Below are 13239 nucleotides of genomic sequence, written 5' to 3'. Positions count from 1 at the left end.
TCTTGAAATGAATCCAAAGACGTTCCAAACTTAAGCGGGATTAGACTGTCGTGAGAAAGGTTAGTTTTACCCTACTGATGATCTGCTGTTGTTGCTTATTCCCCTTCTGATGATGTGTTGTTGCTAGCGTGTTAGCATTCTCGTCTTCCGACATGGCAAGTTATGGAGCATGAGTGACAATCCTCGTTCCCTGCTCAAACTGGATATCCCTATAACATGGGCTACTGTTGGTGTAAGATTAATGTCTACGGCAACAAATGTAACCTATTGAATCGTATCGAATCATCATCATCGAAAGGATAGTCATGACCCACATCAAAAAGAGCATCCCGGCCACTGTGGACCCTCGACAGTTTGCATGCCGCCAGAACCGGTCCACGGATGATGCAGTCAACACTGCCATCCACAAAGCCCTTTCTCACCTACAGGACCATGACACATATGTCAGAATGTTATTTATCAATTACAGCTCTGCATTTAACACAGTAAGCCCCCACAAACAAGCTCCTCACACTTGGCCTGTCACCCTCCCTCTGTAACTGGGTGTTTACCTTTCTAACAGGCAGGCCCCAGTCAGTCAGAGTCCACAATCGCACATCCAGCTCAACAATTGTGAGCACTGGGACCCCACAGGGGTGTGTGCTGAGTCCGCTCCTCTACACGCTCTTCACCTACGATTGCGTGGCCTCCCAGAACAACACCAGCATCATTAAATTTGCGGATGACACTACAGTCATCGGCCTGATCACTGGTGGTGTTGAAACATCATACAGAAGAGAGGCGGCGGACCTCATAGCTTGGTGTCATAAGAATCTCCATCTCAATACAGATAAGACTAAAGAGATGATCATTGACCCAAGAACAAGGGAAAAGGAGCCGCATAAACCCCTGTTTATTGATGAGACTGAGGTGGAGAGGGTGAAAACCTTCAAGTTCCTTGGCACACACATCAGCGAGGACCTCACCTGGTCTCACAACACCCAACAAGTTATGAAGAAGTCCCAAAGGAGACTGTACTTCCTGAGAAGACTGAGGAAATTTGGCATGTCCACCAAAATCCTTAGTTGCTTCCATAGATGCCCTATCGAAAGTGTCCTTACCGCCTCCATCACTGTTTGGTACGGTAACTGTACAACATGCGATAGGAAGGCACTCCAGCGGGTGATCAAGACCTCACAGAACATTGTTGGGGCAGCCCTCCCCTCACTGCAAGACATTTATAAAACTAGAGTCCTACGCAGAACACACAACCTCATCAAGGACAGCACACATCCACAACACTCATTATTCACACTCCTACCGTCAGGCAGACGCTACAGGAGTTTGAAGTCCAGGACCACAAGGCTGGCAAACAGCTTTTACCCACAGGCCATCAGGCTTCTCAACGAAGCACTCACACACGCCGCACGCAACACACGCACACACTCATAGCACTTTATTATTTATGTATGTATGTATGTATGTATGTATGTATGTATTTATTTATTTATTTATTTGTATTAATGTCTCTTGTGTTGTTGTTGCTTAATTTATTGGTATTTATGTTTCTAATATTCTTATTCATTTTCTTGTGTTTTTCTTTCTTTCTTTTTCTGGGAGAATGAACAGAACAAGAATGTAATTGCATAGCAGAACTACCTGTTTTACTGTGCATATGACAATAAAACTCTTGAATCTTGAATCGAATCATATCGTTTGCACACTGTATGGAATTGTTCTGTGTTTTAAATATATAAATCATTATATTTATGAATCGCCTTGTAACCTGTAGGTCTGTCACGCTAATCAATGAATCGCACGATAAATAAAAACAAAATTGATAATCTCGCTGGCTTCAATAAATTGACATATTACTGTTAAACGCGGAATCTCGCGGAAAGTGACATAATGAATGAAATGATGTCATCGTGAGGAGAAGGAATGTTTGTGTGGGGAAGTATTTCCCCAGCGGAACACTCAATTGTGGCGGAATCTCATAACAAACACTTACCCCGCCACATCCCGAACTAAACATGGCAAAACGGCAGCGAAAAAACTTGGATACTCCTCTCTTTCTCTTGGAGATCTATCTCTTATGGTGTGAATGGAAGCTAGCGGGGTTAGCTTAGTTTAGTAACTAAGTTTAGTAATGACAAAGACAAAACAGGAAAAGCGATGCCAAAATGGAAAAAACAAAGACAATGCAGAAATCATTCTTTTGTCATTACTAAATTCAATGACAAAACGCAAGTGGAAAAGACAAATACAAAACAGGAAAAACAACGGAAAATTGGAAAAAACAAAGACAATACAGAAAAAACAATGACAAAATGGAAAAAGAATATGACTACATTTGTATATTCTTTTTGTTATTGATTCTCTTTGTATTTCCACACTATTCCCTTTTAATTTTGGCACTCCTGTGATTCCATACTTGACCAGTAAAGGACACTGTGACACTGGGAATGGAACCAACTTTTTTTTGTTCAATCAACTTTATTAATGCCTTACAAATGACAAAACAGTGCATCAAACCTAACGCTAACTTGGACAGTAACATGCTGTATCTCTCCATTCTTTTTGAATGTAAATACTCCTATGCACTTTATGTTCACGTGATCAATAATGCTTGATTAAAACGTGCATTGTTTCTCTCAGACAAAGAGCAAAAAAATAAATAAAATAAATGTTAGTTCCATTCCCAGTGTCACAGTGTCCTCTACTGGTCAAGCTGCAAACTTATCTGCTAATGCAAACACGACAGACTCCATCTCCTCTCAGCCAATGCTTGCCAAAAAGACACAGTTTTGTCTTAAGGTATGTTGAAGTATTATGACTTGTGCGTAACTTACAAATAACGTGTGTGAACGGGCATCAACGATAACTTATTGCCCGTGGATGTGGGACGTATGAATCATACCTTGACATACGTCGAAAAGTTTGGTTCATGCACAAAATTTTTCGACGACTTGGACATACTACAACGTATGCCGGCGTGCTTCAGCATGCTCTTAACATACAAAACTTACCCATAACTTATTCGACGTACGCCAGCGTATTGGCCAAATTTTTCATACGTCGGCGTAAGATGGCTAAATCGTCAACGTGTGACACGGCCTTAAGTATTATGATGATAACAAGACAAGCAAGATTGTTAAGTGACACTTTAAAAAAGTAAGTTGTGATGATGATCGATGATTGATTTAGCCCATGAACGTACATGATAGCCACTTGTAGCTCCGAGCTAGCTAGATGCCAGCCAGGCAATACGAGTAAACAACAATGCCAGAAAGTGGAATGAGATTGAAACGTGAGCAATCACACACGCTGGCATAGATAGGCTTAGCATGTAACAAGTTGTTGTCAATTGACTACGTACACATTTTACGGGCTATTGTTCATTCTCCCGATAAGAAACAAAGTGAAAGTCACCACAAGATGTGTCGCGTATCTGGTCACATGAGCAAGTGCCAGCAAGGCAGACAGGCCATTCCGGTACATGCTTATCGAACTAAAGCGCAGTGAAACATTTTTATGATATTTTAAATAGTTTTCAAACTAATTGTGGTCAATATGTGCAGAAATAATAAGCTGTATATGTATCTATATAGCATATATATCCATTCATTGTTGAGAAGAATTGTATTACCTTTTTGGGTAGCATGTTGTTGTTTGCTTTATGCATAACTTTAGCTGTTTGAAAATTTACCAGTTCAGCAAATGTAATAATTGTGATATTAGAAATAAAAGGTTTGTATAGCAAGTCTCAGGGTAACATGAGTTAGTAAAAGAAACAAAGGTCTATTGTGCTTTTGACCATTCAGACCATCAGGTCATTTTTTTCCTGTTGAAGGAAAAGCGCTTCAATTGTGTATTTGTGTATTTGTGCTATTGCAACAACACATCATCAGTCGGGTAAAACTAACCTGTCTCACGACGGTCTAAACCCAGCGCACGTTCCCTATTAGTGGGTGAACAATCCAACGCTTGGTGAATTCTGGTACACAAGAGCCGACATCGAAGGATCAAAAAGCGACGTCGCTATGAACGCTTGGCCGTCCACAAGCCAGTTATCCCTGCGGTAACTTTTCTGACACCTCCTGATGGAAACCCAAAAAGTCAGAAGGAGCATGAGGCCCCGCTTTCACGGTCTGTACTCATACTGAAAATCAAGATCAAGCCAGCTGTTGCCCTTCTGCTCCACGGGAGGTTTCTGTCCTCCCTGAGCTCGCCTTAGGACACCTGCATTGCCATTATAAGCGGCATTATGGATTATTCTAACTGACCTCTTTGTAGCATGGTTAGCGAGTCAAGTGTACTTTTCTAGTTATTTCTCCATATAGCCACATAATAACTTAGAATGGTAATACCAGAGAACAATAGAGAATATGGAGTGATGTTTGGTCCAGAATAAATTTTGCCTTATGCAGTATTGAGGTATATCTTGCCGCTTTATGTTGTATATTTTTTATGAGAATTCCAGCTCAAATTATCACCTATTAAGACTCCCAGAAATTTATATTCGTTCACCCTGTCAATGTCCAAGCGCATACATGCGCTATTCTGCTATTACCAAATTCTGCTATTACCAAATAGCATTATTTTTGTTTTACTTAGGTTTAGCAATAGTCTGTTTTTTATCAAACCATCTTTTTAGTATAGTAATTTCATCTTTTTAAAAAAATGTTTTTTATTAGTGCTTGTGTTTTTTCTCCAGAACAAAATGCAGTAGTATCGTCTGCTAATAATACTAGATTTAGGTCTTTTGTGACTTTACAGATGTCATTAATACATAGGTTCAACATTTTTGGTCCCAGTATTGGGTTACATCGCACAATATATTTAAGCTCACAGATGTATGTTCTCCCAGCTTCAGATATTGCTCTGTGTTTGCGAAGTAGCTTTTTATCCAGTTCAAAACTAACCCTTAATTCCATACCATTCTAGTTTTATAATTAGGATATTGTGATTAATTGTATCTAGATGCGTATTGAATCCATCCATCCATTTTCTGTGCCGCTTAATTCTCATTAGCGTCGCGGAGGTATGCTGAAGCCTATCCCAGCTGATTTTTGGGTGGAAGGCGGGGTACACGCCTGCCAGTAACAGGGCAACCGTATTCACTCACATTCTTACCTGTTGGCAATTTAGACTCGCCAATTAACCTGACATGCATGTTTTTGGAATGTGGGAGGAAGCCGAAGTACCCGGAGAAAACCCACACACGCGCGGGGAGAACATGCAAGCTCCACACAGAAATGTTGAACGGAGATTCGAGATCTTCCAGATCTTCTTGACTGTGTTGCCAACATGCTAACCACTAGGCCACCTTGTGGCCCATGTGTGTAGAATCGTCTATCACAAAGAGATTTACATCCCCATAGTGTATGAACATTCATTTTCTGGAAACAACGCAAACACCACCCTTAACTAACTTGTATTACTTTGCCTAGGAATATTTGTTTTAAATTGCAGAAGACGTTTTCCCATGTGGTGTTGTGGCAACGGGACTGACGTACGGTTCCTGTTTCCATGTATTAGCAAGCGAGGCTGCTAACAAATACACTCTTGCACGACAATATGCACGCCATGTTGTACGCTAATCAGAAAATGCACGCAAACTGAGGCAAATTTTTGCTGTATATTTTCAACGTTAACCGAAAAACAAAACATGCTCACCGGCGTGTATGCTAACCTGGGTTCCATTGTATTTGTCTTTCAGAAATTGCCACCCATTTGATAATAACGCCACAGTCTCCAGTGATCCAGATCGGGACTAACTTCACTGCTACATGTTTGATTGCTGACACAACTGAAGCAACTGCAGATGATCTCTACTGGAATATTTCCCGCCGTATTATCCCCAAGAATCAGTACACTAAGATTAATGAATCAGCACTAAGTGTCACTATCTTTGTCAACGATGAAAAGCCCGAATTGCTGTGTTGCTACTGCAACAAAAAATCTCCCTACGTTTTCAAGAACAAGGGAAAATTTATTCATGGGATCTTTCTAACAAAAGGCTGTAAGTTACCTGTTAAATCTTTACATTTTTCCTGACCTCATGTTTCAGTAGCATATAGAACTGTGTCTTATCACAGGTTACAATGTAAGAGTGCAATGTGTGCCATGGCAGAATCATACTGTTCAGTTTGGTTAACATTTCAATGTTAGATGCAACACATACTTCATTTGAACGTTTTTTTTGGTCCAGGAGGGAAATCTTAAGCACAACATCAATATTTTTACACAAGAAGTGGATGTAAGTTTGATTTTATTTAGGATTTTCTGTAATCCCAATAGGGGCAAAATGATACAGGACACACTGGCGTACAAAAAGTATATGACATGTTCTCCGAACCTGGCTAAAAACCTTGCAAGCAAGTCAAGTTTAAAGAAAAATGTTCTTATTTTTATATTTTTCATCATAATAATAATTCCCATCATAATAAAACATGTCAGAGGACAACTGTACAACGTTAAGAGCATAATAATGGCAAATAAATCAGGCTTTATTCATGTGGAGTCATTTGGCCCCACAACTCTAACCTAGCTTGTTGTTTTGGTGCTGGTGTGTGTTAGAAGCAAAACAGAAGGCGTTGAATGCACTCCCTGCGCTCATTAACATGCGTGATGGCAGCGGACACGTAAGCTAACGATTGTGAATGGATTTCCAAAGTTCCTGTCCGACAGAAATTGTGCAATATTATGCACATCAATAATGACTTCCACTGCAAATCATTTTCCAGGATACAATTACAGTTCATATCAGAACCACTCAATAAAAGCATGTTATTCATGTCAATCAGGAAAAAGACCAAACGTCAACCAAGATTAATTTTATCATCTGTATACCTGGATAATGTAATAATCACAAGCATGGAATTTCCATTTCACCTACAGTATGCAGGTGTATTTTATCAACACCCCCACCAGTGTGTGTGACTTATTATTCTTATTATCATTATTATTATTATTAATAAGCCCCGTAGGTGCCCCCACAGAGACATTTTGTGGATGGTGGCCATGTTTTTCAACCAATCATGCTGGCATTTTACAGACAAGTTTGTGCTTGTCCCCTAAAGGTGTATGCCGCATTTTGTGATAATTGAGAGCGGAGGGAGTGTGACCAATCAAAGCGCAGTCTGTTGGCGGGAGGTGTGCCTGAAGGAAGGCCGGGGGTGGAGTACATTACATAGACCGTTTGGGCAGGAGGCAGGAAACCCAAGGAAATACTGCAGGAAGAGGTGCAAAGTCTGGAAGATCTAGAAAGCTTTCTGTGCGGGTTATCGTGTGTAAATGCTCAAACAGAGTTCGGAACTTAATACAAAGGCCTGAAAATGAGTATAATAGGTCTCCTTTAATTTAGATAAAAGACACTTCAAATTTGCTTAAATATGAATTTTTTTGACTAAATATAGGCCGTGTTCAACAACAAAACAACATGATTTATTGATAAATATATTTTTGAAAAACTGAAGCTGCGAAAATTGGGGCGCCAAGTCGCGAGGGTTTACTGCATCTGTCCGAAAAATAATCGGTAGGTGTTCATGTTTTGCCAAATGGTCACCCTTTTGTATGAAGCGGTTCAGGAATAGAAGAGTTACCTTACGCAAACAAATACATACAATCATGCGGGAAAAAAAGGAGTACGCACCAATAGGGTATAGTATTTTGTAATGTATATTTTATGTTTTTGTCTATCCCAATTTCAGATCCTCCAAACAAACCTAAGAATCTAACCTGTATGGCACCTCAAGGGAAACTTTATATCTCAGAAATCTTCAAGTGTTGGTGGGAAACATCAGGATACCACACCCAGGAAATGCCATCAACATATACTTTGCATGTTAACGTCATCCAGTGAGTACATTCAGATGAGGTTCCATCACTTGCTCTCATTGTGTGATCAGTGTTAAGAGACAGTATCTTATCAGCAGCATCATAACATTTACATTAATGCACTTGCATGTCAGTTTGTATTGGACTTGGACATGGTGGTTGGTATACTGAGTATACTGTACCAGAATTGAGTTTTCACAAAAAGCCAATAGCCAATTTTTTATATGGCATTATATGTCTACTATGTGTTGATATATCTAAGTTTGTGTTTCATTTTTGTTTTCTTTAGCGGTAATGCCTACAATGTGTCAACAGAAGAAAATAGCGCTCTAGTGAAAATGGATTTCCCTGCTCATATGGAGCTGGACATTTGGGTGGTGGCCCACAATCAACTGGGAACTGTCGAGTCAGAACATCTCACAAAAGATGCTTTTTCATTTGGTAAGATATCATATAGTTCAATTGTAAGTACAAGTATGACATTAACACTTAGCATGATGTGTGCAAGAGCATCCCAGGTAACTAAACTCCTGATCAAAATATGAAAGGTTCAGCAAGTTGTCATTCCGGACACATATCGATCTAACATTGTTTAAAAGGTAATCAATCAATTGCATTGATACTCTGAAATAATGTATTGGATTTAAGCACGGCAGGCTTTATATAGATGTGTGGGTTTTTTTTTTTAGCACTTTTAATGATAAAGACGTTAAACTTGTCTCTGTCACGAGTACCGGATAGTAGCTGCCATTGAGCGCTTCCTCATCAACTCCTGCAGCTTCCAAGCAAAACCAGAGTACTAAGGAGGAAGGCACATTTACCTGAGCCAATCCACCTCAGCAGGCCCAGCTCTGGGCCTGTGTCACTCAGTTTCTGTCGCTTTCTTCTGGGCGGTACATTGATCATCCACTGTGGGCTCCTAGTGTGTGGAGCCCTTGCGTGTAAGTCTCGCTGAATCGATTTAAAGTTACTGAATCTTTTCAGATCATACAGTTATAAAAAAATGAACCAATATCGGCCTTGAAGTGTATCTGCAACCACGAATCGTGATACGAATCGAATAGTTATTCAAATGAATCGTTACACTCCTATCAAGACCAGTTGAAAATTTGCAAGAATGTGTATTTCACTCTGTTGGATCTTTTGATGGTTGTAAGTTAGGAGTGTCCAAACTACGGTGGGGGGCATACAGCTTGTTTTTTATTGGCCCTCAGCACATTCTAGAAAGTAATTTAAACAACAAAAAAAACAACAGCAATAATGGAAGAAAAGACCAAAAAGAAAAATGCACATTAATAATAATAAGTTTTGTCTTTAAATATGTGTAAAACATCTTTTTTTTTTTTTTTTTTAGCCTTTTGTAAAAAGGCTAAAAAAATGGCCCTCGAGTACTTACTTACTAACTTTCCATATGCAGCCCTCGGTGGAAAAAGTTTGGACAGCCGTGTTCTAAGAAGAAAAAGAAGAACCGAGGGCAAGAGACAAAACAATGAGCAGGCAACTTAAGTGAAATAGGCAGTAAACCCCTGTCAAAAATGGATCCAGTAATGACTGACTTCACCATTCTTGTTGATCACTTTAAATATGTGTTTAGTAGGGGTGTAACGGTACACTAAAATGTAATTTCGGTTTGGTTCCGTTTCTTGAAGTAATCGGTTCTGTTAATTTTCGGTACATTAAGGCAGAAAAAAATACTTCAAATGCTTTTATTTAAAAAAATGCAAACAGAACTTCATAAAGTGCTGGTATAACTTTCTGGCTAAAGTGAGGACGTGATGGTATTTCATAGCGAGGTTCAAGAACTTTAATCATATACAGTCATGGAAAAAATTATTAGATCACCCTTGTTTCTTCAGTTTATTGATACATTTTAATGGCTGGTACAACTAAAGGTACATTTGTTTGGACAAATATAATGATAATAACAAATGTTGCTCATAAGAGTTTAATTTAAGAGCTGATATCTCGAAACTTCCATGGTTTTCTTGATAATAACCAAAATCGCTTAAGTTCTTACATGAATAGCTAAAGCATTGTACTGCCAAAAAATGTCACTCTTATGAGCTACAGTATTTTTGTTTTTATTGTTATATTTGTCCAAACAAAGGTACCTTTAGTTGTGTCAGGCATTAAAATTAACAAGAAACTGAAGAAACAAGGGTGGTCTAATCATTTTTTCCATGACTGTACTTAAAGCTAGCACTCTTAAAAATTGAATATGGATGTAATCTGATGGTTATAAAATCTCCAACACCATGTGTTACTGCTTTGGCCCGGTCAGAGTTGCTTGCTTAGAGGTTGTTTATATGCTGAAGTTATTGGTGTTTGCACAAAGCTGGTTTTCTTTCTTCTAGATCTAATGTTCACTGCCGGATGATGCTGCTTTAAGTTATTTAACATGTTAGACGTGTTTTCTGAAGCATACCCGATATCCGTGGAACAATGTCGACAAACAACTTTGGATTTATCCACTTGCCTTTGTCAGTCCGTAATTTTAACAGGGAAGCCAAAGTGTTCCCAAACAGGAGACTGTAGTGAGATGGGAGGGTCCGCCAGCTCAGGCTTCTTGCTTGCTTGCATTTGCCATGATGCAAATTCTCACGCCTGAGTGTTGCTCCCCCTCAGTCAGTAGTGTCCGACAATCAGAGGCATCCGTGCGGGAACTCCCCCAGGACTTTGCGTGAAGCGCTTAGATCACTCTAGTAATAAATGTAATGACAAAAATAGCATAAAATATAACCGAAACGGTACCCAAGTGGACCGAACCAAACATGCAGAACCGAAACGGTTCAAAACATCCATGTGAACCGTTACGGTTCTGCATTTTATATCATATTTATATAATAAATGGGGCGGCATGGCTCAGGTGGTAGAGTGGTCATTTCCCAACCTGAAGTTTGCGGGTTCGATCCTCCGTCCTCCTGTGATCGTATCGAAGTGTTCTTCGGCAAGATACTGAACCCTCAGTTGCTCCCGATGCTGAGTCATCAGTAGGTAAATGCGCTGGCAGTGTCAAAGCGCTTTGAGTGGCTTGGAGGTGGAAAAGTGCTATACCCCTGAAAGACCATTTACCAAATTACATTATATGTGGTCTTGTATTTATTATATCCTGATTGGCCAGACGTAAAAATCTCTTTGTCTGCTTGTGAGTATTAGAAGACCTAATTACTATGACTGTCTTTTTTTTTGCAGTTAAAACAAACCCTCCATATGTCCAGGTCTTTCCGGAAGAAAAATTTCCCCCCTCCCTTCTCATTACGTGGAAACACCCAATTCAACCACACTATTTAATATTAAAATACGAAATAAGGTACTGCCTGAATGGATCTCTCGATTGGATGAAAGTAAGTGTGATTGTTTTCAATTGTGTAACATTCAGTCCCTCCAGGATTTTGCAGGCCTTTTTTGAGATTGTTGTTGCGTTAAATTCCTAATTTCGCGGGAGTTTATTGCCAAAATTGTGATGTAATCTGTAGGGTTTTTTAGGTGTTGAAATTGATCAAATGAAATGTTCTAAAATTTAAAAGGAAAAATCCAAGCTTTAATAAAGGGTTGTGATTTTCCCTTGGTATAATTATAAAGAATATGAAAGAATATGTGAAATGTTGAAGAATAAGTCATGAGTGAGAAATGTACACAACAAAAAAACTGACTAACGCAGACAAGCAAAATGGGCTTTATTCCACCACTTGTATTCCTGTATGGAAAAGACTCAACCTTCACATGAGGAAAAATACAACAACAACTTTCACAAAGCAAATAATTTATGCTGAAGACGACTAAAAATGCAAATGTGCTCAAGGAACATTACTATAGAATAACATTTTCTATACCAGCTGTACACTGACTACTCTAAAGTATGTCCAAGCTTCATTTCTAGTATTATCCCTTGGAAAGATGTACTGTAATAAAAATGGTGGAGGTGTGAGATAGAGGTAATTTTCAATAAAATGTTTTCTTCATAAAGTGTATGTTTAGTGTATTTGCGTCCATCTCCACCAACACTTACCTACAGTCCCATTTGTAGATGTGATCAATTCGCACAAATGCGTGCATAGTTTGTAAAATAAATACCACCAAAGGCTCCCTTATTGTCCAACGTCTCCTGGATTAGAACCACTGGATTAGACGGTTGACATGCGCGTTTGAGCGATACTCAGGGACAAATTCAATTGCCGAAAACGACGACGATTGGACAAAATGTGCGGGGAATTTGATTGGTTGTATTTTTGAATGGCACACACTTCTGTCTTTCATCGCAAAGGGCATGGGTGTCATTCCTGGCCAGGGTTGCATCAGTAAGAACATCGTGTGTAAAAACTAAGCCAAAACCATTCATGCGATTGTCTCGCTGTGGTAAACCGTGACAAGGAAAAGCCAAAAATGTGAAACAAGAAATACTTTGAATTGGTACAAACACAACATTGCAAAATCCTGGAGAGTCTCAAACCTGTTTCTGCCTTTACATAAAACTGCATGTTTGTAGAGCCATGAATCCTGGTGAATCAAGTGTTGCTTTCTTCAGCTAATAGTATTTGTGTGATTTAGGTACTTGTTGTGAATAAGGCTGAAGAAAGAGAGTCCTACAGACTTCAAAACCTACAGCCAGACACAGTCTATGTTATTCAAGTGCGCTGTAAACATACTAAAGATGGCTACGGATATTGGAGTGACTGGAGTGCCAGTGTTACCGAGAAAACTCCTGAAGACAGTGAGTATCATAGGTGATGCTTCAGAAGAGCAGTATTTTGTCACCAAAATTTCTGGTCAAAAGTTAGTTTATTCTCATCATAGGAATAAATGTCGTATCAATTTTGGGTCCTTAAAAATGTATTTGAACCAAATTTTTTTCGTAGGTGGTTTACAGTGTTTCTTTTATAGGAAGGTGCAAGTGCAACAGTAAGAGTTTGAACAGGGTGATCATTGTTTTATTTTTGGCTAAGTTCTTTACCTGGAGTGCAGCATTAATCATTGCATTCTACAAGAATAATGGCACGGTGCTTTCATCCTATGCACTGATCTTGATCCCTTTACGCCTTTCACGGGAGGTGAAGTGTCCAAAAACAGGTGCACCGCACCTCAATGTTGGGGCGAGGAGGCGTAGCTGAGTATTGAGTACAAAATTAATTGGGAAAACCAAAAACCTGAGGTCCATCAGGCCGTATTGTCCTGTGCAGGGTGGACAGAACTGCGTACTGTTGCATCCCTATATGCACAGGAGGCAATTAATAGGGTACATATGAGACAACAAATAACTGTGGATGGTGAGGTGCAAGTACACAGTGTTGAGATTAGGTTAGTACATGGGCCAACATGGTAGAGAGTACCGCACAGTCTTGGAATCTAAGTTTGCTTAAGTTATATAAAACTTTTTTTTTAGTTGATAGCAAGAACATCGTTCCATTAATATATTCCTCA

At 39.4% G+C, this 13239-nt stretch overlaps 1 protein-coding gene across 1 annotated transcript in view; it reads left to right on the top strand.

Annotated features, from left to right (window-relative positions):
• Positions 1–13239, top strand: part of il6st (interleukin 6 cytokine family signal transduce) — a 29208-nt gene that overhangs the window by 2117 nt on the left and 13852 nt on the right. Inside the window, exons 3-7 of the mRNA XM_054756547.1 lie at positions 5702–6004; positions 7695–7842; positions 8111–8262; positions 11014–11165; positions 12370–12532. Coding sequence (XP_054612522.1) covers positions 5702–6004; positions 7695–7842; positions 8111–8262; positions 11014–11165; positions 12370–12532 — 918 coding nt within the window. The remainder of the gene's footprint in view (positions 1–5701; positions 6005–7694; positions 7843–8110; positions 8263–11013; positions 11166–12369; positions 12533–13239) is intronic.

Source organism: Dunckerocampus dactyliophorus, chromosome 17 (genome assembly GCF_027744805.1).
Source record: "Dunckerocampus dactyliophorus isolate RoL2022-P2 chromosome 17, RoL_Ddac_1.1, whole genome shotgun sequence".
Classification (NCBI taxonomy): Eukaryota; Metazoa; Chordata; class Actinopteri; order Syngnathiformes; family Syngnathidae; genus Dunckerocampus; species Dunckerocampus dactyliophorus.
Note: the sequence above shows the minus strand (reverse complement) of the source record. Positions and strands in the feature narration are given on the sequence as shown.